A 27,047-nucleotide genomic window follows, 5' to 3' on the forward strand; every position below is an offset into this window, starting at 1 on the left:
GACCCCGCGGTCGTGGTCCCTAGCCCGCCCGGTCCCAGGCTCTGTCCCCACCGCCCTCTGTTCCCGCGCCTCCTCAATGCTGGTCCTCTGCGTCTCTGCCCCGTCTCTCCGTCTGTTTCCTTACCTCTGTCTCTGTTTTCCCCTATTTACTGTCTCCCCCTGTTTCCTTCTAATCTCTTCTCTCTCTTCAGTCTCTTTCTCCTTCATGCTGCGTCGCTATTCCCCGGTCCCTCTCAACCACTATCTCACTATTTGTCTCTCCAGCTCTGTCTCTGTCCCTGTCCCTCTCTGGACTGCCTGCCACTCAGGTCTTGTTATTTATCTCTTGCTTCTCTATGTCTCTTACCTTCCCTCTTTACCCAGCATCTCTGTCAATCTCATCTCTCCCCACTTCTGTCTCTCCGTTCTTGTCTTTGCTGGATATCTCTGTCTCTTCCCACCTCGATCTCTCATTGTCTCTCAGTCTCATCTCTATTTCTATTTCTGTACCTCTCCTTTCATTGTCTCTCCCTTGGATCTCTCTTTTGCTCTCGCCTTCTCTCCCCCCTCCCCTCTCCTCTCTGTTTCTTGGTCCTTGTCACCCTCTCTGATCTGCTGTCTCTACCTGTCCTCTGTCAATGTCCCTTTCCATCTCTTTGGGTCTCGTTTCTTGTCTCTCCTGCTCTTTCTACCCATGTCTGTCAATCTCTGGAAAAGCTATCTTTCTGCTTTTTTTCTTGTGGCCCCTTTATACTTCCCGGAATCAGTGACCAGCTCCTCTTGTGCTGGGGGTTGTGGGGGCAGCAGGGCCCAACACTCATAATTCCCACCCCCACAGGCAGCCCTTTCCTCGGGGCCCCGCCTGGTGCCAGCCCCCTCACCAGCGGGGGGACTGCGCCTGGAAGCTGTAATGGAGGCCCTGCAGAGGCAGCAGGCAGCCCGCCTGGCCCAAGGGGTGGGGCCATTGGCCCCCCCACGCTCACTGCCACCACCACTACCTCCTTTGCCTGGCCCCCGGACCCTGCAGGCCCCTGAGGGGGCCTTGGGGGAGGTTGGGACTGAAGAAGAGGAGGATGCTGAAGAGGATGAGGAAGGGGAGGAAGCTGGGGCAGAGGAGGAGGCAGCCGAGGAGAGCCGTCCAGGGACACGGGGCCCCAGCTCACCTTCCAGCCAACCCCCTGGACCTCATCCCCATGAATGGACCTACGAGGAACAGTTCAAGCAGGTAGGACCCCGTCGATGTCAGGCCCTCTCCCCTTTCTCTGGGCAAAGGCAAAACCAGGGGATTTTTAGCCCACCCACCCCCACTGCCCTCTGCAGGATGGAAAAGACAGAGACACAGAGACTTGGAGAGAGGGGGAAGACTGAAAGATAGAAAATGACAGGAAGGGAGCAACAGACACCCAGAGACATGGAAAGAAGTGCATAGGCACACACTGAAAGGTGCAGGAGACGCCCAGAAACATGGAGGCATGACAGACTAGAGGCTTTTGGTGAGGCTGGAAGGAAAAGTGGGAGGGGTGAGGAGCTTCAAGAATTCTTTTGAGGGAGTGGGATCTGAGGAATGAGGATTCCAGTGCCAGAACCATCATACCCTACCTTCTCCCACATCAAGTCACAAGGTCATATTCCAGCAACCAGTGGGGGTTTCCTGGGCTGCCTATTTCTGTCTTTCGAAGCAGGCTGGAGGTTGCTAGTTCTCTGGCAAGCTGATAGCCGCCTCATCTCTTCCCTGGTGCACTGCCCTCATCCAAACCTCTCCATGGCCTGAAGTCTGTGTGTGACAGTTCCTAGTCTGTGATGGCCACTACAGCCGCAGAGTGACAAGGACTCCTGCACAGTTGGGAATGACAAGATCTTACTCATAGAGCCTTAATTTGAGGTTCTTCCTCTCTGTGGAATGCATCTGGTTGTTATTCTAAGGCACTGCTTCAGGTTGTCACTATGAGGGTATTATGAGGGACTCTGACTCTAGCTGTGTTGTCCTGGTAATGTTACTTGTAGGATATTGGTCTTGGGTATTTTCCAGAAGTATTCATCTGTGCCTAGTACTCTGTGGCATTAGCGTCAAACTGGAAGAGTTATTCAGAGCTCTGTGGTTCTAGTGACTGTCTCTTCTGGCTATAATTCTGGGAATTATTACTTGGAGAGCATGTGTGTTATTTGTGTGTATCCATCTAATACTTAGGGCTTGGTTCTTATGGGAGTGTAGGTCTAAAGTGGAACTCTAGGGTTTGTTACTTATGGGTGTTTTTTGTTGTTGTTCTGAGAGTTCTTCTTGGGGAATGGAGTGTTACCTATTGGTGTTACTCAGGGACTGTTATTCTGGGTAAATGACTGTTACTCTTGGGATTGTTTGTCCTGGGTGGTATTTGGGAGGTGAAACTGGAGATGAGGCTCCAAGTGACTGGAAATGTGTGGAATGACCTCTGGGCCTTCCAAGTTCTGACCCCAAAGGTCCTGAGTGGTGCAGGGCCATTACCTCTGTGGCAGCCTCTATAGTGGAGAGTCACTGTCCCTGGTAAGAGACCAGAAGGTGGGCTCAGGGGCCCCACGTTTCAATCCAGGAGCTTCTGAGCATCCACTCTGCCTGAGGAATGGTTTAGAGGTATCTGTGCCCTTCGTCCCCAGCCTTGATGCATGGAGATGTGAAAAGCAAGAAGCCTTTGCAGGAATGAGCAAGAGTAAATGAGCGCCTCAGAGACATCTGTCAGTTTCTTCAATGTGATGCACTCTCCTAGCCTGACTTCCTCCCTAGGGCTCTGTGCATGCCCTAGAGGGCAGCTAAACTTCCTCTCAGTCCCCTATTCCCCAGAGGGATTGTTTGAGTTTCCCAGGGCCTGCCTGGCCAATGGAGGGTCTTCTATATTAGAAAAAAGTGCCCCTACCTACCCTCATGGGGAGAGAGAGTCTAATACCAGGAAGTCCATATTTCAGACCCTACTCACCCTTTCAGCTAAGAACCCTTATTCAGGGTATAACCTGAGTTGGGGTCCCAGGGGGAGGGGGGAAGTCAGTGGAGCTGAAAAATGACCTCAGTCCTTCCCCAGCTGTACGAGCTTGATGCAGACCCCAAGAGGAAGGAATTTCTGGATGACCTGTTTAGCTTCATGCAGAAGAGGGGTGAGTGGGATGATGTAAGGGAAGGACCCCTACCTACCAGTTCTGAGGAAGGGAGACCCCAGGGTTTAGTCCCTAGGTTGGGTCCTCTCTGCAGAGGCCTGAGCTTGGCAACACCTATCCTTTGGGCCCTCAATAGCGTCTTTAACCTCTGACCCTGCCCCCCTCCTCCACCCAGGGATTAATTAGTGGCCAGCCCACTGGCAGGTTAATGAGTGTGGGATCAATTGGGAGGGTGGGAGGGGGAACTGGTAGGGGGTTGGCTTGGGGGTGGTTCCCAGGATTGGGGGGCTGGGAATGTCTTGTTCCTCTTTCAGTGGCCCTTTGTCCAGCCTTGTCTCTCCTCAGTTTCCCCTTGCTTTAGGCAGGGGACACCCAATGTGCTCCACAGCAGGAAGGACTGGGCTTAGACTGAAGGAAGGACTTCCCAAGGGGTAGGCTGGGGACCATGTGATTTGAGATTGTGGAGGAGGAGGAATTCCTTTCCAGGATTCTCAGAGCTAGAAGAAAATGCAAGGGTCCAGGAGATCAGGGTGGGCGGCAGTCCATCACTTAGGCTTCTCCCCAGATTCATGGGTCCGAAGACTGACTCATTATCTCTCTCTACAAAGCTAATTAACTCACTCCGAGCTTGGCCTGATAAGCCACTAATTAACTAGCTGCACTGCACCCCCCCTCCCTTCCTTAGTGCAGCTGCTGGTCAAAGTCCCCCAGGCTCCCACTGCAGGCCCAGCATCCCCTTTTGGGATCCTTTATAGCCAGGGAGCATCAGTGGGACCCCAGGTCTTTTTTGCTTCCCAGGGAAGGCCAGTCATTTTGGTCCCAATGTCCCCTCCCTTCCTTTCCTCGAGGTCTGCCTCCACTGGGGAAGTGGGGTAGGGTGGTCTGAGCAGGTCCCAGCATTCCCTCCCATCACCCTCTGGCCGGGAGCTCTGCCTCCCTCCGGTCCCTGCCTCCCTCCGCTCCCTCTGCTGGGGGAGGAGGTCCCGCGGGACCGATAATTTCCCCCCATTAATCAGGCCGCAGCTAATTGTTCGGGTCCAAAGGCGGCGGCGGAAGGGGACGGGATCGGTAAGGAATTAACTGGGGCCCATCGCTCAGCGCAGACAGGCCCCTTTGTCAGGACTGGCCAGCGGGGGCGGCGTGAGCTGCGGAGTTGGTGAGCCGAGCCGGGGGGCCGCTGCTTCTCCCATCAGCCATCCCCCGGTCTCGGGCAGCCATCCTGGGGCCCCTGCTTAGGGGAGTCCAGCTCTTCAGCACTATCAGGAAGTCCTTACTACAGTCTACTCTAGGGGTCTACCCCGGGGGTCGGCAAACTTAAGCCTACTGGCCAAATCTAGCAGGATAAGAATGGTTTTTACATTTTTAAATAGTGGGAAAAATTTAAAAGACGAATGACATTTAAGGACATGTGAAATTCGAATTTCAGGGTCTGTAAATAAAGTTTTTATTGCAACACAGCCGGGCCCATTCCTCTATATATTATCTATACCTGCTTTCAATCTATGGCAGAGTGGAGTCGTTGGGACAGAAGATGTTTGACCCTCAAAGCCTGTAATATTTACCGTCTGGACTTTTACAGAAGTTTGCCGACCCCTGATCTAGCTTCCTGTCCTTCCTGCTACAATGCAGGACTTGGGGGCTCTGTGGACTCTGCCTGGAATCCCACCTCCCTGTCCCTCCCTATTCCCTTTTCTCAGAGGTCTTGCCCTGTACCCTGGCCTCGCCCAGGTAACTGACTCCTTCAGTCCTTGAGGATGTCCGCAGACAGGATCTCAGTCTTAATGTCCTGACTCTCTGCCCACCTCCCACCAGGGACGCCAGTGAACCGTGTGCCCATCATGGCAAAACAGGTGCTGGACCTGTACGCGCTCTTCCGTCTGGTGACAGCCAAAGGCGGCCTGGTGGAAGTCATCAACCGCAAGGTGTGGCGGGAGGTCACGCGCGGCCTCAGCCTGCCCACCACCATCACGTCGGCAGCCTTCACTCTACGCACCCAGTGAGGCCAGGCGCGCGAGCGTATCGGGGAAGGCGCTGGAAGGCGCGCGCGGGAAGGGGACCACAGGGCGTGGAGGGCCCAGGGGTACTTTCGCGGTGGGCTTGATCAGTTGGGTCTAGCCTCCCACCCACCCTGCCTTGTTCGTCCGTCCCTAGGTACATGAAGTACCTGTACCCCTACGAGTGCGAGACGCGGGCGCTTAGCTCCCCGGGGGAGCTCCAGGCAGCCATCGACAGCAACCGACGCGAGGGCCGTCGTCAGGCTTATACCGCCGCTCCGCTCTACGGCTTAGCTGGGTCTACCCCTCGGGGAACCCCGGGCCACCTCTCGGGTCCCGGCGCCGCCCCGCTGACGCCTACGCCCAGCCCCGGTACAGCCCAGGGCTCCGCCTCAGGCCTGCCGGCCCACGCCTGCGCGCAGCTGAGCCCGAGCCCCATTAAGAAAGGTGTGAGGGGAGAGGGGCTGAGGTTTGGGCGTCTCTGAGACCTAGGGGGTGTGCTGAAATATAGAGAACATTAAAATGTGGCGACTCTGAAGTCTGGGAGGCATTGAGGTATGAGGGCAGTAAGGACTGACAGGGCACTGGGGTTTGCCGATCGCTAAGGTTCAGGTGTACTGAGGTTTGGGGTCAATGAAGCCGTGGGAGGTCTGGGGTACAGGTTACTGCGATGTGGGCCTGAAGCTCAGAAAAAGGCCATTTATCCAGAGGAGCTCCATTCCACACCTGTCCAACTTGGGCTCCTGTTTGCATGTAGTTTTTGCCTCCTGTGACCTGTATTATTTAATAACTAAGAACAAGAAAAGCCCCCACATTATCTTGGACCAACCTAGGCATATACTGGCCCTTTGGGCACGCCAGCTTCAGAGCCTCAAGGCTGAGACTCTGGATGGGGTGGGGCGGGGGCGGGGGCGGGGCGGATCACACTTGGTGCTTCAGCTTGGGTAACTTCCATTGGTCCCAGGCCTGGGAGGTGAACCAAATGCAGAGGCAGAGTTGGTTGGTCCAGAGAGTTGAATGACCTGTTCTTCCAGAGGAAAGCGGAATTCCAGCCCCTCGACTGGCACTGCCTGTGGGCCTGGCTTTGGGAACTGCAAGGGAGAAGTTGGCACCAGAGGAGCCACCAGAGAAGAGGGCTGTGCTGATGGGGCACATGGACCCACCTCGACCTGGAGTTCCCTCCAGTTTCCTGCCCCGTGGCAAGGTTCCCCTAAGGGGTGAGGAGGGGTCTGTGCACTGAGGGAGAACATAGGTGTTGGAGGTGGGGCAGAAAGATCCCTCAATAGACAACTGTGTGATTATAGGTGTCCGGCAGAAGTGGAATGGGGGTTGTCTATAACGATGGAGGGGGGAGCTTATAAGTCTGAAGCCTGATTCTCCAAAATGTGACTCCCTGCCCCTCCTGGACAGAAGAGCGGCTGGATGGGCCTCTCAATCTGGCAGGCAGTGGTATCAGCAGTATCAACATGGCACTAGAGATCAACGGGGTGGTCTACACTGGTATGGGTACTGCAGGCTGTCTATACTGGCATGAAGTCAGGGGTATTTGCTCTGGCATGGGGATTTTAGAATTTCTCAGCTAGCATGAGGCTCAGGGATATCCAAACTTGCATGGGTAATGTGGTGGTCAGGGGATTGCTACAATGGCATGGGTTAAAGGGGTGTCTACAATGGCATGGGGTCTAAGGCATGACCTCTCTGGCATGGGTACCATGGGATGTCTGCCTTGTCATGGGCCTGTGTATCAGTGTAAATATTTCTTGTTTACCTGTTTGAGGGTATCTATATTGGCACAGGATCTCCATTGACCTAAGGGGTTTGTCCTCATTGGTTTGTGGCAGGGATATGTGTGTGGTGTTCTAACAATCAGGACATTGACTTTTGTTTTCCTCTTCTGTTTCTGTGCCCACCCCTTCCTGCCTGTGTTTTCCCTCTAACTGTCTCCTCACCCCTTTGTCAGGTGTTCTCTTTGCCCGTCGCCAGCCTGTGCCAGCTTCCCAGGGTCCAACCAACCCTGCACCTCTTCTCCCTACAGGACCCCCTTCCAGCACCTCACCATGAGAACTCCCACTTGGAATTAAGAGTCCCAGCTCCAGTGCTGAGGGGAGGGGAGGAGACATCCCCCACACCTTGATTCTTTCAGGGTGCCCACTCTAGGACCCAGCCCTGGGACATGCCCCCCCCCCCCCCGCAAGATGCCATGTGGGATTGAAGCCAAAGAGTTTTCTTTCAATGTTACATCTACCTCATTGTAAAGGGAGAGCATCTCCTCCCTGCTTGACCCCAGCAGCATCAGCATCTACCAAAGAGTTCTGCCCCCAGTAATCCCAGTCATCTCCTCATGTGCTTCCCTATATCAATGTCATCTCTGGGACCCCATTTCTTCAAATCATACCTGCTTCTCTTCAGAAGCCATGTGAAGGGTTACGTTGGGGTGTTGTGAAGGAGTCGTCCCTCAGGTCACATCAGAATAATAAAGCTGCAGTCCCTCCCTCTCCAGTGCCTCCTCTCCTTTTTCTTTGGGTCTGGGAGTTGAGGCCAGAGGTTCTCAGAGGGGATGAGAGAACAGCAAAGGCCCACGAAAGTAGAGGGGCTGGAGGGGTGCCTGGGTGGCTTAGTAAGTTAAGCCTCTGCCTTTGGCTCAGGTCGTGGTCTCAGGGTCCTGGGATCGAGCCCCTTCATCAGGCCCCCTCTCTCTGCCTGCCTCTCTGCCTACTTGTGATTTGTCAAATAAATAAATAAAATCTTTTTTAGAAAAGGAAGAAGGAAGGAAAATAGAGGGGCTGGATTTCATGACTCTGACTGCCTGAGTTCAAATCCTGATTCTACTACTAGAGTGTGGGGTGGCCTTGGGCAAGACATTTAATCGCTTGAACCTCTAAGACTTGATTGTGGTATCCCAGGGAGTCCCCTACTGATCTATAGGAAAGGATCAATCCTTTAAAAATAGGTGTATTTATATGGGCAATCTCGGGGAATAGGGTGGGAAACCTCTCCGGTTCCCTGGAATTAGAAGACCGGCCAGACCTTGTCTTGACAAGCAGAAGCTGGAAGCTAAGGTAGGGCTTGACAACTTGGCTAGGGTAACCGTTGCCTAGGTAACCAGACGGCGTTTGACATCTTTCACCGGCCCAGTCGGTCACTTCCGGCATCGGAGGGCTGAATCGTGACGCCACTTCCCGTATCGTGGTTCACCCACGCACTCGGATTAGCCAACCTTCTCTATTTGGCCGGATGTCCCGCCTTCTGGCTGATCCCCGGCTGAGGCGGGGTGGCAGTAGCTATGGCGGCTGTGACCGATGTGCAGCGGCTACAGGCCCGTGTGGAGGAACTGGAGCGCTGGGTGTATGGGTCGGGCGGGCCGCGCGGCTCGCGGAAGGTGAGCGATCTGTTTTCCAGTGCTCTCTTTTTGGGGCAGAGCTAGAGCGGTCTACTGGCCTGGTCCCTGGAATGGATGCTACCACTCCAGTTTCATCTCCCGCAGCCTGGCTTTTGACATAATAAAGGTTCGAAGCCTTCCAGAGTTTATCGGACCCTCGGGGTCCATTTTCATATGGCGTGCACTTCGGGTTACTAGGACCAATTGCAATGGGCTCGGTGTGAAATGTGACTAAGACTCCTCCTCTGTCCTCGCGGACTAGCTTGGGGAGACCTAACACACTCGAGAAAACTGACTAGAGAAAGTATCGTGAAGAGCTGGAGTCCGCAGTGGAAGGGCCGTCACAGAGCGCTGCGTCATTAATTGCTAAATACTGTACAGAAAGAAGGCCATGGGACGCCAGAGGAGGCAGAGCAAAGGTGGATAAGGAAGGCCCCCGGGATGGGAGGCGAGGTCTGAAAGAGCCAGGACTAGGAGGGGAAGAGATTGGGTACCGGGTGTTGAGATATGGACCCGGACTCCTTCACACCAGTGACTGGATTTTGACAACCGTGAAGCTTAGTTCTCTCAACCCCAACCCTCTCATCCCCTTTTTACTATGAGAAGATCTTTTACTGAAGGCGGAGTGTCAGGCATTCCCTGGCGTTAAGTGCATCAGAGGTAATGATGTCTTTTTGTACATTTCCTCTGGAATTAGTTGTCAGTAACAGATTATGCCCCATTTGAGAACTGATTTCTCAAAACATGTGCTTCAGTTGACATCTATGACACGAAATCCTAATTTTCCTCCTTCCTCTGTAGCTGTTGCTGCTTAGTCCTATTCGCCTCCCCATATATTTGACCCTTGCATATTGGCATTCCTTATCCTGTATTCTAAAATACAAGTTTTAGAAACCTGAGTGAGATCATCCACCTCCTATAGCCTCTCCCTTTGTTTAACACTTTAATATTGGGACTCCACACCCTCTACCCCTAAAGTCTATGTAGGTTCAGCTAGAGAGGTAGGAACCAGGGAATATAATATATAGGATATACTAATGCCCTATGAACGCAATTATAGTTAATTATCTCCCTAATCAGATTTGAAGCTTCCCAAGGACTACATGATTATCGTCCCCTTCACACTGAGGATTCCCGGAAGGTGGGGTTGCATCTCCTTTAAGGCAAAAGAAGGGGCCAGCCTACTTTGCTGGGACAAGGAGATTTGGGAGTCTGGGGAAATGAGTGTTTTTTACCCCTTTCAAGCCTTGAGTCAAGAGATGAGTCTTGGAATTAACTTTCAATCCCCTTACAGGTGGCTGATGGCCTAGTCAAGGTACAGGTGGCTTTGGGGAACATTGCCAGCAAGAGGGAGAGAGTGAAGATTCTGTACAAAAAGAGTAAGTGATTCCATAGGGTGCCTGCCTGACCTTCCTATGCCTGTGCTTCGTGGGATGTGGTCCTTGCCCTCCAGGCCAGCAAGGTCACTGGAATTGCCCTATAGGGATAGAATGTGAACATGTTTTCCTGCTGAAATGGTAAAGTGGGGTGTTGTGCTTAAACTCCAAGCCCATGATAGTGTCCTAAATTATGGGGTAAGACCTCTGCCTCAAAGATCCTCTTGGTAGAGTAAGGAGGAGAGATATGGGATTTCCATAGGCAAGATTCAAAGGCAGGAAAGAAATTAGACCCTGAGAGCCCCATGGTCTAATTTTTTTTTTTGCCATACCTTATTTTTTTATCCATGTCTTTTTGCTATGTCAAAGCAAGCAACCTAAAAATTGGAAAAAGCTCTGACTTGTCTTGGTGGTACTAAGGGGCAAGGGAACTTCCACCTTTGTTGAAGATAGGTCAGTGGGAAAGGTGAGGGCCCCAGAATAGTGGAGGCAATTGTGTTCCCAGTTGTAAAGGCTGAGGTTAACCAGGAGGTGGTCAGAGGAGAGAGAAAGGGAGGTGGGGCCTGATGGAGGTCTGCTGATGGGCACTGTGGTTGTCCTCTTCCCACTCAAGGCTCTCCCCAAGGTTGACCACTGATATCCTTCTAATATCCCCTAATATCCTTCATAAGACAGATTCCCCACTCCCCAGCCCCATTCCATTTTCATCTTGCTTCTTTTCTAGTTGAAGACCTGATCAAATATCTGGATCCTGAATACATTGACCGCATTGCCATACCTGATGCCTCTAAGCTGCAGTTCATATTAGCAGGTAGTGCTGGACAATGTGTGCACATGCATCTGGGGATTTTGGTTTGTGGGGGAAGCTGGGCACAGAGATGGCCATCCTGCCAGTCCTTTCATGGATAACAGCTCTGGAATCTGCTGTCTGGAATTCTGGCCTAGCTCTGTGCTGAGGCCTGAGGTCATCCTGTAGTCCTCTAGTAGGCTTTGGGTGTGGTATCATTCTGAGCCAGCTGCAGGCCATAGTGCCAGCAACAGTGGGAACTACTTCAGTGTTCTATCAGTGATCTATCTCTAGCATTTTCCTTCAGAACCTTCCTCACTTCCATTCACTAGACAGGAGAGCTTCTAGGAAAGGGTGGGAGCAGAACATTGCATTTGGGAGAGGCGAGAATATTGGTATGAGTTTCAACATTTTTCTTTCATGTGAGAAAGCACTGGGATTTCATAGTTCTAGACCTGGCAATGTCTGCTACCCAGTTTAGTCAGCCACTCCATGAGGTAGGGCTTGCCAAGTATCTGTGTTTGTTCATTCATTCAAAAGATGTTTAGTGACTGATCATCTGCTGTGATCCAGACCATCCTTGGTGTGAGGTATATGGTGGTGAACCAGGACATCCCTAAACCATTGCCATGGCTCAGGTACCAAGTTCAGGAGAGCTTCTCCTACACTGACTATGGAGTCCAGCCTCTGCATCCCTCCCTGTCCACTGCCTCAGTGTCTGTCCCCTCATACATGAATAGTTACAGTCGAGTCCTCTTCCTGACCCTAGTCTTTCTCTCCATGCCTGTGATCCAGTATCCTCTTCCCCAAACACATCAATATGCTACTTTGTCTACTTTGGAACCTCAGCATCTCCATCTCTCTCCTTGCTAGAGTAAAATCCCAATTCCTTAGCCTGCCATTCAGAGCCTTCTATAGTCTGTGGATCCACCTTCCCATGCAGCTCTGTTTCCTGTGCTCTCCTTGCATCAGTTCAGCCAATTGAATTCTTTTTCCTCTATTAATTGATAAGCATCCTTGCCTCCCAACATTTGACATAATATTCATTTCTTCTTGAATGTGCTTCCTACTCGCTGCAGCCATTGAAATCACCTGTTCCAGGTCCAGTTCAGATCCTGCTCTTCTCACTGGGCTCTGTTGTTACTGCCCGAACTCTCCAGAAGCTTGTAATTGTCCCTGCCTCTCAGGGCCACTGAGCAGAACCTGCCTGATAGTCTGGCACATGTCTCCTCTTTCATACCATCCCAGGAGTCCTTGGGCATGGAGACCCAAGTCTGAAGTACTCTGTCTCCTGTGGTGTCAGAAGGACTTACTGAGTTTGATAATAGGAGGAAGAGCCCCTAGAGTTAAAACTTTAAGACAGGTGGGATTTGGAGAAACGTTGAGGCTCCTTGGGCTCAAGATGGCTCATACCGGAGGCATCTAGGAAAGGTGGGGGCAGAATAGGGGAATATGCACCTAGAGAAGGGGCAATGGGCAGAGTAGCTGACTCATGCTCCAGGACTCAGCCACTCCCCTTCCATGTTCTCAGCCCCTCACATAGGAGTAGCAGTGCCCAGGCTTACCTCACTGTCTTGTCTGTTTTTGCCTCAGAGGAGCAGTTTATCTTATCCCAGATTGCACTCCTGGAGCAGGTGGAGGCTTTGGTGCCCATGCTGGACAGCGCTCACATCAAAGGTACCTCTTTGGGGCTGCAGCTCTACTATTCTGCTTGGGGAGGTGGGTGGATGGCCAGGACTTCCCTGTGCCTCAGGTGCCCTGGGTTCAAACTAAGTCTATTCCTTATCTTTACCCTCATCCTGCTACCTGCATTGGGATTAAAATGGCCAGAGCAGAGTCAGTTTCAGAACCTCAGGCAGTTTGGACCTAAGGACACTAGTTTAAGTCCAGTAGTCCCCAACTCTGGGTATTCCTTCTACCTTCTTCCTCACCCTCTCAGCATCTGTTCTGCATGGTGCTGTGAAGCCCGAGTTCCTGCCAGGCTTGTGAATGTGTGTAAATTCTTCTCACCGCACTTCCCAGAGCAGTCCCTGGGCCTGTTTTTACAGGCAGACAGTGACTTTAATTGAATCCAGATATCCATCTTGTCTGTCTCTGGAGGTATTTTTTCCTAGTTCCCTATCCCCACCCCTGATCAGCTATCTGTTGTGGGTCTGACAGCCTTAAGCTGAGGACCAGCATGGTGGCCAAGGCTCTGGGTGTTGGATTCCAGGTGTCCAGCATAGGAACCTGGCATTCATCTTCAACCCACCCGCAGGATCCCTGTTCCAGGCAGACCTGGTCCCACTGGATTGAGAGCAAAGGGAGAGATCCTATGATAGGCAAAGCTTTCTTTACTTCATCCTGCTTACAGCACTGGGGTGGGGGCATGGGGCAACTCTGGGGACCTCCTCCTTGTTTTCTCCTAGGAGCCTGTATCTTCACCCACTCTGGGTCCTAGAGTAAGACTGGGGTGGGCAGGGAGCCCCGCCACCTTTAGCTGCAGTGGTCGATGAAGCCTGGCGTTTGCTTAGCTTCTCCACTCAATACTCTAATCCTGCTGAAGACCTAATAGACTATTGAGCAGTCCCAGGGGAAAGCACAAGCATCATCAGGCAGTGTGTGTTGTGTTTTACAGCTGTTCCTGAGCATGCTGCCCGCCTGCAGCGCTTGGCCCAGATCCACATCCAGCAGCAGGTATGGGAGGGGAGAGGACTTGAAGGGAAAGTAGAGGTGGTGAGGCTCTTAGTCCCAACCCGTGCTACCTGGGGAAGCAGCCTCAGGCTACCCTCATGTCAGCTCCAGGGGAAACTTGAAGATTTATCCTTTATCTTCCATCTGCCTTAGGTCTCTTGCCTCTGAGTAGGACTGTTCTGAGACACCAGAAGGTTGATAATGGGAGGTGCCCAAGAATTTCTGGGGATGGTGTGTCCTTGACTATGAGTGGAGGAGCTGTTTTCTGTTTTGTTTTGTTTTACCATTCCCAGGCCTTAGATTAATCCTTCAGAGAGGATTCAAACGTAGGGGACAGGGAAGGAGGTATATATATGTCTGTAAACTAGCAGGAATATTTCCTTAAATGAGTGGTCCACTCCCCCTTAGGACTGCTGTTAAGGTACCCATCTTGGAGCTTGATTGTGCCTTGCTAGAAATGTGCTCTTTTTGGCTCTGGGGTTAAACACTACCTTTTCTAGGCTTTATGGGGAGTGAGGGCCCCTTATAAGGCGGGAAAGTTAGTGGGAAGTGGGGACTTTATCCAGCTCCTTTGTCATACGTTGGCCCCATAGGACCAGTGTGTGGAGATCACTGAGGAGTCGAAGGCTCTCCTGGAGGAATACAACAAGACTGTATCCTTTCTGCTCGGCCAGGCCCCTAAAAGAATGCTGTCCAAAACCCTGTCCTTTTGTTCCATCTCCAGCTCTGGCTGTTTTACCCCATCCTAATGACCCTGCCTATTCCCCTCCTCCCCAATCCTTTGGCAGATGGAAGATCTCTCCACTCCCTCATTCAAGCTCTTGTTCTCACCTTGACCTGCCACCAGACGATGCTTCTCTCCAAGCAGTTTGTGCAGTGGGATGAGCTACTTTGCCAGCTAGAGGCCGCCAAGCAAGTGAAGCCAGCAGAGGAATGATGGCTGCTTCCCATTGCTGGGTGGACCAGGACAGCCAGGCTCCAGGGCCATGTGCTAAACTGCCTTTGTAACAGGGCAGAGGCAGCTCTGTATTTACTGGATTCTCAGCCTACCTGCATTCAGGTGGGGCTCTGAGGTCAGAGCTCTAGCTACTTGACGTTTGCTATTTGCACCCTTTCCCCACATCAGTGTCCTATTCCAGTGACAATAAACTATAGAAATCACTGGAGGTATGTGCCAACTTCCTGGTCTATAATGGGAATGATGGTGAAGATGAGGGTGGTAGAGGGCAGAATTGTCAGCCTTGCTAGTGGTTGGACCAGGAGCTATACTCATCCTGGTCTGGCTTTCTGGGGGGTGTAGAGCTCTCAGCAGATACTCTCATTTGATTAATATGAGTGGAAGATTTGTTTGTGCATTCATTTATTTCACATTTATCAAGTATCCTGCAAATGTCAGATACCATGCTAGGTGGGGAGGATGTGATCCCTGCCCTGCACAGACTAGCTGCAGAGATGATCAAGGAAAAGACCCATCCCACCAGTTGGGCACTGGGTCCTTTGGAGCACCAAAGAAAAAGGGATGGGGGAGGCAGCCCTGGAAGGTGATATGCAGGGTATTCCGGAGCTGGGGAGCAGCATGTGCAAAGGCAGGATCCTTGAGGTTTCTCTCTTAGGAGCTTACTTGGTGCTGTTAAGCGGGAAGAGGAGCCCAGAATAGGTTTGGTTGCAGGGCTTTGGGCTCTTTGGTGGGCATGGGCTGTTTTTGGAGTGGTGTGGGTGGGGGTGGCTGGGATAGAGACGGAGGGAGCTTGATGGAGCCTAGATGGAGATTGGTGCCTCACTCCAACAAGTGTTTGCTGCCCCCTTGTGGTCTCAGGGAGCGCTGTGGCCCCAAACCGCCCGCCACCCCACCTGCATCGTTTCGCTTAGCATCTCAAATTCAGCATGTTCTAAGATGGAAACTTGGGAGTCATCCTAGATTTTAACCTTCTTCTCAGTACAGTCACCAACTCACCAAACCTACCTCCTATTATCTCCCAACTTAATCTACTTTTCTCTTCCAACTACTATTTGTTTCATTCTTTTAAATCATTTAACAACTATTTGAGCTTCTACTATGCGCTAAGCACCATACGAGTCTCCGTGGGCACGCCCCCGGCACCCCGCCGACTGTTCACCCGAGGTTGCAGACCAGTTTCCCCGCTCCCACCCCCTGCCAGAGTGAGCTGTGCACACAAACTGGTTTGACTGGCCCCTGATGAAAAGCCACCGTGGCTCGCCATGCCCACAGGATGAGGTCGAAGCTCAGAACTCGGTGACCAACGCTCTCCCCCCGCAGCAGCAGCCACTTCAAACGGAACCTCTTGCCCCGTCAAGTGAAACCCACTGCTTCGCCTTTGCTATTGCAGGCGTTCTACTGGTGACGCCCCCCGGCCATCTTCTCAGGGCCGGATCCTCCCCATTTTTGGGACGCGAGTCTCTGATGGTGGCTCCCCTCCGCGGGGCTCTTCTGCGCCCCGGTAGGGGTGCCCCTTCCCCAGGGCGTAACAGCGGAGACTGCCTGTATGTTCATGGTCTCAGGTTGCCCTGGCTCAGCTCACTCCTAGACGTCCAGGCCATACTCGGTTTTACCGCTGAGGCACAGCGGGCTACGGCTGGGTAGGTCACGGCCCCGCAGGCCCCGCCTCTACCCGGCGTGCGCGGCCCCGCGGCTTCGGCGCGCTCCCGGCGTGCGCGCCATCTTGGCTCCATATCGAATCGGAGGTGTGCGCAGCCGTGGCGGTGAGAGCTGGAGCGAGGCGGGTTTGGGGTCGGTGGTACGGGTGTCTGGATGTACAGGGAGGAGAGCTGAGGCAGGCTCCTTGGTGTCTGAGGCATGCTGGGCTTTGGGCCGCTCGTGGCGGTGGAGGGGGCCGTGCTGTGGACCCCGCTCTAGGAGTAGCCCACGCAGCGCTCCGCGTCAAGCCTCTGAGTTTCTGAGTGACCTGGGTTGGGAGCATCAACACTGGGAATCTCAGGGTGAGAGGTGCTCGGCCCTATTCTTAGGATTCCGGAATGGGGGGAGGGGTTCAGTTCTGTTTGAGGAGCATGTGGAGGAGGGTTCTTTGCTCTTGCCAGGCAGTTTGGAGTGTAGGAACTTCTGCGAGCGGAGTGAGGGGTCCTTGGCCCTATCTTAAGGAGCTGTGGGTGAGGGGCGCTTAGTCTTGTTTTCAAAAGTCTACGGCCAGGGTTGTAACCGGGGCACAGGGACGCAAAAGCACCTGGCTCTGGGGGTCCCGAACAGAACAGATTCTGCCACTCCCGGCTGACAAAATCCAAAGGCAGAGAGATGAGTGTTGATAAAACAAGAAAGGACTTTTATTTCAGTGGATCCAGCACTGAGAAGACAGCGGACTCAGTGCTGTCTCAAAAACTGTCTTCAAATTGCTGACAGTGCTTCTGTGTTTATACAAGGAGAACGTGGGGCAACGGTCAGTCTGTAGGTGCAATGGGCAGTAAAAGGCAGGTCCATCATTGTCTTGAGACCAAAGAGGGTCTTGCTGGCCTTTAACACAGTCCTTACTGCTTGAGGGGTAGTTTTGGTTCGCATCAGGGGATGCTTTGCTTGCAGGGTCTTCTTTTTGCCTGAGTTAAAAGATAGCTAAAGGGGTGCATTGCTGGCTCAGTAAAGCATGCAACTCTTGATCTTGGGGGTTGTAGGTTGGAGCCCCACGTTGGGTGTAGAGCTTTAAAAAAAAAAAAGGATGGAAGAATAAGATAAACTGGAAAGAACTTTATTAGAAAGTACAGGTTGAGGTAAAAATGGAGGTACTTGAAGTCCATGTTCAAGGGCACAGCCCTGTCCCAAGGAGCTCAAGGTGAAGGAGGCTCAGTCCCAGTCCTAGGGAGCTTAGGATGAGGGGGCTTGGCCTATCCTAAAGAGACCAGTTTTTGATGAATTTGGCCCTGTGTCAGGGACTGCACGGTGGAGGGAGGCTTATGGCTATGTCCAGAAGAATGGGACATTTGGGATACTGCCCTTTCCCAGGATAAAGTAGGCATGGCACCTGTGCTGAGAAGCCAGGGATGAGGGGATACAGTCCTGTTCCTGGGAAATCTGGGTTGAGGAGCGGGACCATTTCCTGGAGAGCTGGGGTTAGAGGATGGCTTGGGGCATATTGCCCAGCATTCATCTGATACTTCCCTGCAGTGGACCGTGAAATTCAGACACAACAACAAGAGGAATGGAGCACTACCGAAAAGCTGGCTCTGTGGAACTCCCAGCACCTTCTCCGATGCCGCGGCTACCTCCTGATACCCTGGAGATGCGGGTCCGAGATGGCAGCAAAATCCGCAACCTACTAGGGCTGGCACTGGGTCGATTGGAGGGTGGTGGTGCACGGCATGTGGTGTTCTCAGGTTCTGGTCGGGCTGCAGGGAAGGCAGTCAGCTGTGCTGAGATTGTCAAGCGGCGTGTACCAGGCCTGCACCAGCTTACCAAGCTGCGCTTCCTGCAGACCGAGGACAGCTGGGTGCCAGTCTCACCTGACACAGGCCTGGATCCCCTCACGGTACGCCGCCATGTACCTGCAGTGTGGGTACTGCTCAGCCGGGACCCCTTGGACCCCAATGAGTGTGGCTACCAGCCTCCAGGAGCACCCCCTGGCCTGGGCCCCACATCAAGCTCCAGCTGTGGTCCACGACCCCGAAGAAGGGTTCGAGACACCTGGTCCTGAAGATGTGCCAAGCAAGCTGTTTTCCACGCATGAATGTCTAGGATGGCTTTGCCTCCTCAGGAAAGCCTCTTGTAACTGTTCAACATCCCCAACAAGACTTGAATTCACAGAAATGGGCCTCCCTGTCCTGCTTCCCCTTCTTTCTGGGGTGTGAAAAGGGACTGCTACGAAGAGTTAAAAGGTGTGCAGTCTCAGCTGGGGTTTACTTGGCATTCTACCTACTGTGCCTCTGTCCTTTCTTCTGACAGAGATCCAGGGAGTGGGTTAGGAAATAAACGTTCTGCCCATTTGTTTGATGAGCCTCTGCTTGACCTGCTTTGTGGAGGTGGGAATAAAGGAGGGGGAGTCCCTGTACCCTTCCATCCCACCCCTAGTTTAGGGACATTTTTCTTTTGCAGCATTTTTTTCATTGTAGTGATTTACAATGTAGTGATTAAGGTCATGGTCTCAAGTACTGACTACCTGGATTTGAATCCTAGTTCTGCCATTTGCTAGTAAGTTACTGCTTTGTGAACTTGGGCAAGTGGTACTTTGAGCCTTAGTGATCCCATCCATAACACAGGATATATGTGGGTTTTACCTCCTAAGGTTGTTATGAGGATTAAATGTAGAAATAAACACATACAACTCTTAGATAACACCTGGCGTATAGTGTTATATAAATGTTAATTGCTATCATTATTAATAACTCCACTTACAAACATATTTTTTCCTATCTTAAAAACAACTCACGGGGCACCTGGCTGGCTCAGTTGGAATATCAAGTGGCTCTTGATCTCAGGGTCATGAGTTCAAGCCCCATGTTAGGTGTAGAGACTACTTAAATAGATAGACTTTAAAAAAACAAAACTATAGCTTGGGGCACCTGGGTGGCTCAGTGGGTTAAGCTTCTGCCTTCAGCTCAGGTCATGATCTCAGGTCCTGGGATTGAGCCCCACATCAGGCTCTGCTCAGCAGAGAGCCTGCTTCCCCCTCTCTCTGCCTACTTGTCCTCTCTGTCAAGTAAATAAATAAAATCTTAAAAAAAAAAATAGCTCAAATTCATATCTCCTCTCCAGGTTTCATCCTTCCTTTTTATCCCTTGCTGCTCCTTTTCTGTCTCAACTTGGCCATAGATTCTTACATTCACCATGGTAAGGCAGGGGCATGAGGAGAGGTGAAGATTGCATTGGTAGGCAGGAGTCTGCAGGAACAGAGCAGGATTGTGGGCAGTGTAGATTCAGTGAAGAATTAAGTCAGGTGAGTCTCCCACTGGATTTTGAGGTCTTCAATGTATCCAGTAGACTGAATGTCCGTTCACCAGGAAAGCACAAACTTGAGGCTCTTCTGGGCTCACATTGTGGCATGGAGGGCCCAGCAATTTGAGAGTGGTGAAATGATATTTGGCTGAGTCTAGGTGGGAGGGGTTAGGAGGTTGGGAGAAATGGGCTTTAGGGCAGGGATTAGGGGACCAAGCGTAAGGCCAGAAGGCTGTGGTCAAGCTTTGAATGCTGCATTCTGTGCTTTTCAAGGAGGTTGCCCAGTGTAATAGAGAAGACTCTGAGGGAGAGGCAAGTGATGCAGATTCAGGGGATATTAGAGACATGAAATCCTCTGAGCAGCTCCCCAGCCAGGCCTCTCAAACTCAGAAGGACAAGGAGCATCTAACACACCCCTAGAAGCTCTGACAGGCACTCTGGTGTCTTGCTAGCAACAACTGCCTGACTTCTCCCTATTCTCTTTGTGGCTAACTCGGGTTTTTGCTCCTTCCCAACTTCTGCATATTGACTTTTCTCTAAGCATCACTTGGTGTTTTCTACCATGAAAAGCTTTCCGAGTGCCACTAGTCTCCAGAACTTCAGGACCAGCCTCTTGAAGACTTTTGTTACGTACCTCAACATCCCATCCTGATCCAGTCTGCTCTAGCACTTGTAATGGTCAAGTGGAATAAACATGGTGACCGGTACTGAATGAATGCTTCAGTAAGGTGGTATCAAGCCCTGGGAGTCCTAGGAGGGGCTCCCATGTGGGCAGCACACTGAGGCACCACCTGGCAACTCCAGGATGATGGCAGGGGTATGTGTGAGGGAAACAGCTGGGGTCACAATTGGGAGGAACAGGATCTGCAGTTCCAAGAATCAGGAAATAGGCCAGAAGCTTAGAGAGGGATGACTAGTGATTCTGGGGTATTTTTCCTCCTGGGTTTCTGTGGGGCCCTATTGGAACCTAGAGGAGGAATTATAGGGAGGGAGCCAGAGAGAAGATAGGCCTTTAGAACCAGAAATCTTGACCCAACTTAGGAGGGACATAAGAGTTGTGTGTAACTGCTGATTCAGTTTCTTCCCACATTCTTTTTTTTATTTTAAAGATTTTATTTATTTATTTGACAGAGATCACAAGCAGGCAGAGAGAAAGGCAGAGAGAGAGGAGGAAGCAGGCTCCCTGCTGAGCAGAGAGCCTGATGTGGGGCTCGATCCCAGGACCCTGGGATCATGACCTGAGCCGAAGGCAGCGGCTTAACCCAATGAGCCACCCAGGCGCCCCTCTTCCCACATTCTTAATCCACTCCAGTGTGGCTTCTGCCTCCGTAATTTCTTAGGAAAGGTTATGCTCTGGTATGAAAGGTAAGGAAGTGGAGATAGCTCTTTCCAGAAGTAGGTTTGTGAATGGGAGGAGAGGTGGTAAATGTAGAGGAATGCGGGATACAGAGAGTTTTTTATTTTAATGACTTAGAAATTTGAGCATACTTGTAGGTTGGTGGAAGAAGCTAGTAGAGAAAGAGAAAGATGCAAGAGACTGTGGTTAACTCAGAATGAGACTCTGTAAGAGGTAAAAGGGAATGGGAGCCAGAACCTTGGAGGTATGGGCCTCCCAAAGAGGACTCCCTGTAAGTTCCCAGAGAAGGAGTTGAAGATGGGTGTGCATGAGGAAGGATGTGGAGGTGAAGGTGGGATATGAGGGAGTTCAGAAGGTTTCTCTCTCTTCTTGAAGCAGGAATCCAGCTCTGCTGCTGAGAGTGGAATGAGGAGGCTGGTGGGAAAGTAGTACGAGATAGTTGTTGCAGGAGAGAGACCCAGAGAGGTACAGGAGGATGACCAGGCAGGTCTAAAAAGCCCAGGTGAGGCTGGTGACCATGAACTTGTAGTGTTATCAGAGTGTGTGAGCTTCAGTAACATCCATAGGATAGGTGAGGACTCAAGAGAAATCACTGTTGCATTCTTCCAGACTGTGGTTGAGACTGGCAGAAATGATGAAAGAAGAGTGGGGAGAATAGCAAGATGTAGTGAAGAGTCAAGGAATCCAAAGTGGGCCAGGAGACAAGTGAAGATAGAAAGGGGTAGAAGACACTGTCCTGGAGATCCACATGAAGATGTCTGGGGTGGGGTGGAATGAAATGGAGTAGTTGAGAGAACTAGGACAGGGCACTGCCCTAGTTCTAGGACAGTCATACCAAAGTACCACAGAGTGGCCTAGAACAACAGAAATGTATTGCCTGACAGTGTTGGGAGACTAGAAGTCTCAAGTTGGCATCAGCAGGGCCATTTTCCCTCTGAAACCTATGGGAGAATCCTTCCTTGACTTGTCCTAATTTGTTTGTTTGTTTGTTTGTTTGTTTTAAAAGATTTTATTTGACAGAGACCACAAGCTGGGGGAGTGGCAGGCAAAGGGGAAAGCAGGCTCCCTGCTGAGCAAGCAGCCCGACAATGCAGGGCTCCATCCTCAGGCCCTGGGACTCCATCTTCAGACCCTGGGATCACGACCTGAGCCCAAGGCAGACGCTTAACCAACTGAAGCACTCAGGCGCCCCAGACTCATCCCAATTTCTGATTTATCAGTCTTTGGCCTTCCTAGCTTTTAGATGTCATTCTAAAATGACTCCAGTCTTTCATCTTCACCCTTTCTCCCCTTGTGTATGTTTCTATGTTCAGTTTTCTCCTTTTTATAAGGAAACTGATCATATTGGATTAGGGCCAACCCAAATAGCCTCATTTTAATTTGAGTCCCTCTGTAAAGATCTTATTTACAAATAAAGTCACCTTTTCTCGTACTGGAGTTAGGACTTAAACATATCCTTTATAGAGGGACATAATTTAACATTAACTAAAGGATGAGATGGAAGAAGGTGGTTTTGAGAGTTTTAGGAGCTGACTGGACTTTGTTGTGGCCATGAGAGTGGATAGCTGGGTGGCCTGGAGGAAAAGTCACTGAAGATGAGGCTGAAGAATTAAGAGGCTGGGGAGGGTGGCAGTGTGTTGGGGGCAGGAGTTGGGCATCAGGATGGGCAATGGAGTCATCCAGGATGGAATGTGCTGAGCATTCTTGTTGCCTGGTTTGGAGGTGGCATGTCAGGTGATTTTGGTAGTCTTGGGATGGGGACTTAGAAACACAACATGACTGGAGGTGTTATATACCTTCCCCATGCAAGCAGGCACCAAGTCCTGCCAATTTTGCTTCCTAGGTGTCTCTCCATTCCCACATGACCACTTGTTTTGTGCCCCTCATTATCTTAGAACATTCTCCTTACTGGTCTCCTTGCTTTACACCCTTCTGAGCTATCCTTCAAACCAAGTTTCCTTTATTCAGAATGCTCTTCTGCCAGATTCCTTCCTGGCTGTCTCCCTTTCTCCTTTAAGCCTTTGCTCAAATGTCACCTCAGCAAGGCCTTTTCTGACTGATCCATTTAAGATTGCAGTCAAACACTTCTGTACTTTTTTTTTTTAAAGGGTTTAATTTGTTTAAAAAGAAATAAGAGAGAGAGCACATGTGAGCGAGAATAAGCAGGAAGAGGGAACGAGAATCTGAAGCGGACTCCACACTGAGTATGGAGCTCAACACAGGGCTCAATCCCAGGACCAGGAGATCATGACCTGAGCTGAAACCAACAGTCAGATGCTTAACTGACTAAGCCACCCAGGTGCCCCATCAGTCAAGCACTTGATTTCCCTGACCCTGCCTTCCCCCCCACTTCTAATTTACTTCTCTAAAATAGTGTTTTTGTTTATTGTCTTGTCTCCTCTAGATGAGAATGTAAGCTTAGAAAAGGCAGGAATCTTTGTTTTGTTGATTAATCTTGAACATTGCTTGGTTACATAGTAGGTGCTTGATAAATATTTAGGCCATCTGTCATTCTCCCTCAACCTCCCCATGTCCAGATTATAAGACAAAATCCAAATTCATTCACTGGATAGTCTTTTATTTATTTATTTTTTTAAGATTTCATTTATTTATTTGACAAGGAGAGAGAGATCACAAGTAGACAGAGAGGCAGGCAGAGAGAGGGGGAGACAGGCTCCCACCAAGCAGAGAGCCCAATGCGGGGCTCAATCCCAAGACCCTGAGATCATGACAGCAGAAGGCAGAGGCTTAACCCACTGAGCCACAGAGGCACACCCATTCACTGGATAGTCTTAAAGGACCCCCTTGCTTAGTCACTGCCATTGCTCAGCTCATCTTTGGCCCACTACTCTTGGACTTGGGCTCTGGCCACACTAATGCCTTACTTTTCTCACATGCCATGATATTTTCTGCTTCTGAGCCATTCTGTCTGCTTGGAACTCATCAGAGCTGTTCAAAGAACGCTAAGCTCTGGGCACTCGCCCTGAGGACCTCCCTCCTCACCACTCCTCTCCCTGCCCTCTCCCTCCGCCATTTGGGATTTAGCCTGATTTTTTTTTTTTTTTTTTTAAATTTATTTGACAGAGATCACAAGTAGGCAGAGAGGCTGGCACAGAGAGAGGAGGAAGCAGGCTCCCTGCTGAGCAGAGAGCCCGATGCGGGGCTCCATCCCAGGACCCTGGGATCATGACCTGAGCCGAATGCAGAGGCTTTAACCCACGGAGCCACCCAGGCGCCCCAGGACTTGGCCTGATTCTGATGGGTACCTCCAACTCCCACTTTAGTCCTCCCCCTGGGAAGGTGATGTTTGGCTGCACTTCTGAACATGACCACAAGGTGGCAGCATTTACAAAGGGATGCCCCATCCTGTTGCAGGGTTTGGGCAGAGGTTCCAGGAGCCTCAAGACAGGGATAGTTAGTCTAGGCTTACAAAGATTATTCGTTTGTTCAACAAACAGCCAATGGCTACCCTTAATGTGACAAATGCAGCCACTGGCTTCAGAACTTCCCCCCCAAGAGGCCAATAGCCACATACGTAGATAGTTTCATTATTGGTATGATACATAGAGGGATTAGAGAATTTTGTTAGACTTCAAGAGTTCAGAGGCCCTCATCCAGTCTTTAGGGACAAAGCTTCAAAGAAGAGATGATGCCTGTGTAGAATCTCGAAAAAAAACTCCAGAAGTAGAAAGTGAAGAGGACATTCTAAGTAAAGGACAGGCATGAACTGGGGCACCTGGGTGGTTCAGTTGGTTAAGCAACTGCCTTCGGCTCAGGTCATGATCCTGGAGTCCCAGAATCAAGTCCCACATTGGGCTCCCTGCTCAGCGGGGAGTCTGCTTCTCCCTCTGACCTCTCCCTTCTCATGCTCACTCTCGCATTCTCTCTCTCAAATAAATTTAAAAAAAATTTTTTTAAAGGACAGGCATGAACTAAGGCATAGAGGTGAGAAGAGCACAGAGATCATACTGGAGCATGAAGTTCAAGGCAGGGAATGTGAGGAAGGGCCTGAGTGCTGGGCCAAGGAGCCTGGATTTTTTCTTGAAGGTGATGGAGAGTCACTGAAGGCTTTAAGGAGGAAATGTGGCATATCAGATTCATGTCTTAGAGCTCTGGCTGCTCCAGTGTGGATAGTAGATTGGGGACACAGGTCAGAAAGGGCAGTGGAGGGGTCCAGGGAGTTCTGTAGGGGTCCTGTAGGGGTCCAGGGAGAGATGGTAAAGCCAAAATGATGGGTGGAGCCTTAGAGAAGCCCCTCCCAGTCCACAAGAGCTTCCAAAGCCTGGCACTTTGAAAGAGTTCTTGGCCCTAGGGACCATCTTCACCACCATTTAAGCCACCTCAGCCCTTCTGTTTCAGAGGCCCCTTTTGTCTCTGTCTTAGCTCTCCTGGTTATTCTTGTTGGAACCAGCGTCCTTTGTCAGTTTCCATGTGAGGCCCACAGTTCCTATGTCCCCATTCTTTTGGTAGATGTGTCAGCCTTCAGTTCACACTACATCCCAGCTTCCCGCAGCGTGATCCTTTCACCCACTTCCTTCTTTGACAGAAACAACAGACAGAAGTGTGACTGAGGGGCCTTCCTCCTCTGCAGCTGTCACTCCCTGCCATGCCCCCCACCTCACCAGTGTGTGTGTGTGTGTGTGTGTGTGTGTGTACATGTACATGTGTACCACTGGCAGGACTGATGCTGAGGGAAGGGCATCTCTGGCAGGCAGAGGGGCATCACCTGAAGAAAGGTCTGGAGATAGGAAAGTACAAGGGAAAGAGGGGGAATGTTTTAACAGGTCTGGCTAACCCTTGAGGTTGGGCCTGGAGACATGACCATGTATTGCCGGCAGGGGGCACCACAGCCAGGTTTTGAGCAGGGTTTGGGAGAGTCACCTTCATTCACACTCTCATGAATATGCACAGAAACCTGTTGAATTATGCAGACCGAAAGGATGTAAATGTATATGCAAATTCAGTGCTGCCCTCCCTGTTGCTATGGAAACCAAAGAATAGCAAAGGGGGGCCCAAACCCTGGGGAGGCCAGGCTGGAGAGACTGGAGACCAAGAGCCTCTCCTCTGTCGCCTGCTTTTCCCTTTCCTGCTGTTTTGATCATTTTCTTTGCCTCACTCTGTCTTTTGTCTCCTTGCTCTCTCCATCTCTCTGCCTCCCTTGATCTTTCTGTCTCCACCTCTATTTCTCCCTCCTGTTTTTTCGTTTCTGTCTCTCAGTCTCTGAGTTCTGTCTGTCCCTGTCTGTATATATTTGACTCCATGTAACTGTTGCTCTATGACTCTGAGACAGTATTTCTCTGTGACTTCATGTCTTCCCTTATCTTTATGTCTTAAATTGCATGGCTCTCCCTCCTGCATCTCCCTTTCTCCATGTCTCTGACTCACATCTTTTTTTCTCTGCATCTCTATTTTTGTGTCTGACTCTGTCTAATTGTGTCTATTTCTTGGTCTCTCTTCCAGGTTCTCCCCCCTCTCTTTCACTCTGATTCTCTCTCTCTGAACTTCTTATTCCAATGCTTGTCTCTGTCTGATGGGAAGGAAAGAAAGCTACATATCCGTCCTTGCCTGACAGCCCGACTGCCTGCATGTTCGAAGTTTCCTGAGTGCTCTGCCCACATATAATCCAGTTTCAGGTCTGGCTCCTGTCAGCCTTGGCACAGAATCCCCGTGACAGGCCCACACTGGCTGCCGGTACACCCGGGCTCCTGTTCCAGCCTCTGCCTGCTGTGTGACCCTACCTAGTATTTCTCTCTCTCTGGATCTGTAATCTCATCTCTCGCTCCATGAATCTGGTGGGCATCCTGAGGCAATGATGTGTAGAGAACAGGCAATTGAGAGGTAAGTCTTAGTGGTTCATCCATCTGGCCCTCTGCCTAAGGGCTGACGTGAGGGGTCTGGCTGGGGTCCAAGTATGGGGGTGTCTAGGGCTAGTTGAGACCAATCCTTGCCCCAGAGAAGACTCCTTGTTCAGCCACAAAATCAAGCAGCAACGTATCCACAGTCTATCCATGCTCCTGTCTGTTGCAGCCTTAACCATCCAATTACCTATTCAGGGTCCTTTGTTTGCCCCTCTCTCATTGGATTTCTATTTATAGAGCACCTGTTCTACACCGTGTCTCTGTCTTCACAGATCCACAGTGATAGAGAAATGACATCTGGACTTTTTGCATCCTCCCCCTACCTCCCCCGCCCCAGAATGTGCTCTTTGGTCCAGGTGGAAGAACACAGACTCTTCAATCCCACAGCTTCCTATCCCTGGTGGGCTCATTAGGGGGTGTAAAGCATACACAGCTGCAAAAGTCATAGATAAAGGTTAGGAGAAACAGAGACACAGAGATAAAGATAGAGAAACAATATGTCTCCATACAGGGTTTGGGATGGGGTGTGGGAAACGAGGCAGGACTCAGGGTGAGGGTGGCCCAGAATGTTTTGAGGGCAGGTAAGCCACGCTACATAGAGGTAGAAGGCTTCCCCCTTCAGTCCTGG

The 27,047-nt window shown here is 51.0% G+C and overlaps 3 protein-coding genes across 6 annotated transcripts; all 3 read left to right on the forward strand.

Annotated features, from left to right (window-relative positions):
* The first annotated feature begins 888 nt into the window (after positions 1-888).
* Positions 889-7,591, forward strand: ARID3C (AT-rich interaction domain 3C). Of its 2 annotated transcripts, XM_004747444.3 has the most exons (7): positions 889-1,204; positions 3,030-3,102; positions 4,915-5,098; positions 5,254-5,543; positions 6,131-6,313; positions 6,507-6,596; positions 7,057-7,591. In XM_004747444.3, exons 1-7 carry the CDS (start codon positions 890-892, stop codon positions 7,155-7,157), a joined length of 1,236 nt encoding a protein of 411 aa, XP_004747501.1. In that variant the 5' UTR covers position 889; the 3' UTR covers positions 7,158-7,591. The 2 variants fall into 2 exon arrangements, with proteins under 2 accessions (XP_004747501.1, XP_004747502.1); XM_004747445.3 differs by lacking the exon at positions 6,507-6,596.
* Positions 7,592-8,323: 732 nt separating this feature from the next.
* DCTN3 (dynactin subunit 3) lies at positions 8,324-14,472 on the forward strand. Of its 2 annotated transcripts, XM_004747443.3 has the most exons (7): positions 8,324-8,475; positions 9,770-9,854; positions 10,576-10,662; positions 12,232-12,315; positions 13,256-13,314; positions 13,905-13,964; positions 14,159-14,472. In XM_004747443.3, the coding sequence occupies exons 1-7, from the start codon at positions 8,380-8,382 to the stop codon at positions 14,246-14,248; spliced, it is 561 nt and encodes a 186-aa protein (XP_004747500.1). In that variant the 5' UTR covers positions 8,324-8,379; the 3' UTR covers positions 14,249-14,472. The 2 variants fall into 2 exon arrangements, with proteins under 2 accessions (XP_004747500.1, XP_004747498.2); XM_004747441.3 differs by lacking the exon at positions 13,905-13,964 and having other exon boundaries at positions 14,100-14,235.
* An 886-nt stretch (positions 14,473-15,358) lies between these two features.
* Positions 15,359-18,262, forward strand: RPP25L (ribonuclease P/MRP subunit p25 like). Of its 2 annotated transcripts, none has more exons than XM_004747439.3 (2): positions 15,359-16,032; positions 17,441-18,262. In XM_004747439.3, exon 2 carries the CDS (start codon positions 17,475-17,477, stop codon positions 17,964-17,966), a length of 492 nt encoding a protein of 163 aa, XP_004747496.1. In that variant the 5' UTR covers positions 15,359-16,032; positions 17,441-17,474; the 3' UTR covers positions 17,967-18,262. The 2 variants fall into 2 exon arrangements, with proteins under 2 accessions (XP_004747496.1, XP_004747497.1); XM_004747440.3 differs by lacking the exon at positions 15,359-16,032 and adding an exon at positions 16,042-16,269.
* The last annotated feature ends 8,785 nt before the right edge of the window (positions 18,263-27,047 follow it).

Source organism: Mustela putorius, unplaced genomic scaffold, assembly GCF_011764305.1.
Source record: "Mustela putorius furo isolate JIRA1106 unplaced genomic scaffold, ASM1176430v1.1 tig00001584_pilon_pilon_pilon, whole genome shotgun sequence".
Classification (NCBI taxonomy): domain Eukaryota; kingdom Metazoa; phylum Chordata; class Mammalia; order Carnivora; family Mustelidae; genus Mustela; species Mustela putorius.

Coding starts and splice junctions, on each gene's coding strand:
- DCTN3 (XM_004747443.3), top strand. CDS start 8,380: ATGGCGGCTGTGACCGATGTGCAGCGGCTACAGGCCCGTGTGGAGGAA. Junction 10,663..12,231: donor GCTGCAGTTCATATTAGCAG/GTAGTGCTGGAC, acceptor TTTTTGCCTCAG/AGGAGCAGTTTATCTTATCC. Junction 13,315..13,904: donor AGATCCACATCCAGCAGCAG/GTATGGGAGGGG, acceptor TTGGCCCCATAG/GACCAGTGTGTGGAGATCAC.
- ARID3C (XM_004747444.3), top strand. CDS start 890: ATGGAGGCCCTGCAGAGGCAGCAGGCAGCCCGCCTGGCCCAAGGGGTG. Junction 3,103..4,914: donor TAGCTTCATGCAGAAGAGGG/GTGAGTGGGATG, acceptor ACCTCCCACCAG/GGACGCCAGTGAACCGTGTG. Junction 5,544..6,130: donor CCCGAGCCCCATTAAGAAAG/GTGTGAGGGGAG, acceptor CTGTTCTTCCAG/AGGAAAGCGGAATTCCAGCC.
- RPP25L (XM_004747439.3), top strand. CDS start 17,475: ATGGAGCACTACCGAAAAGCTGGCTCTGTGGAACTCCCAGCACCTTCT.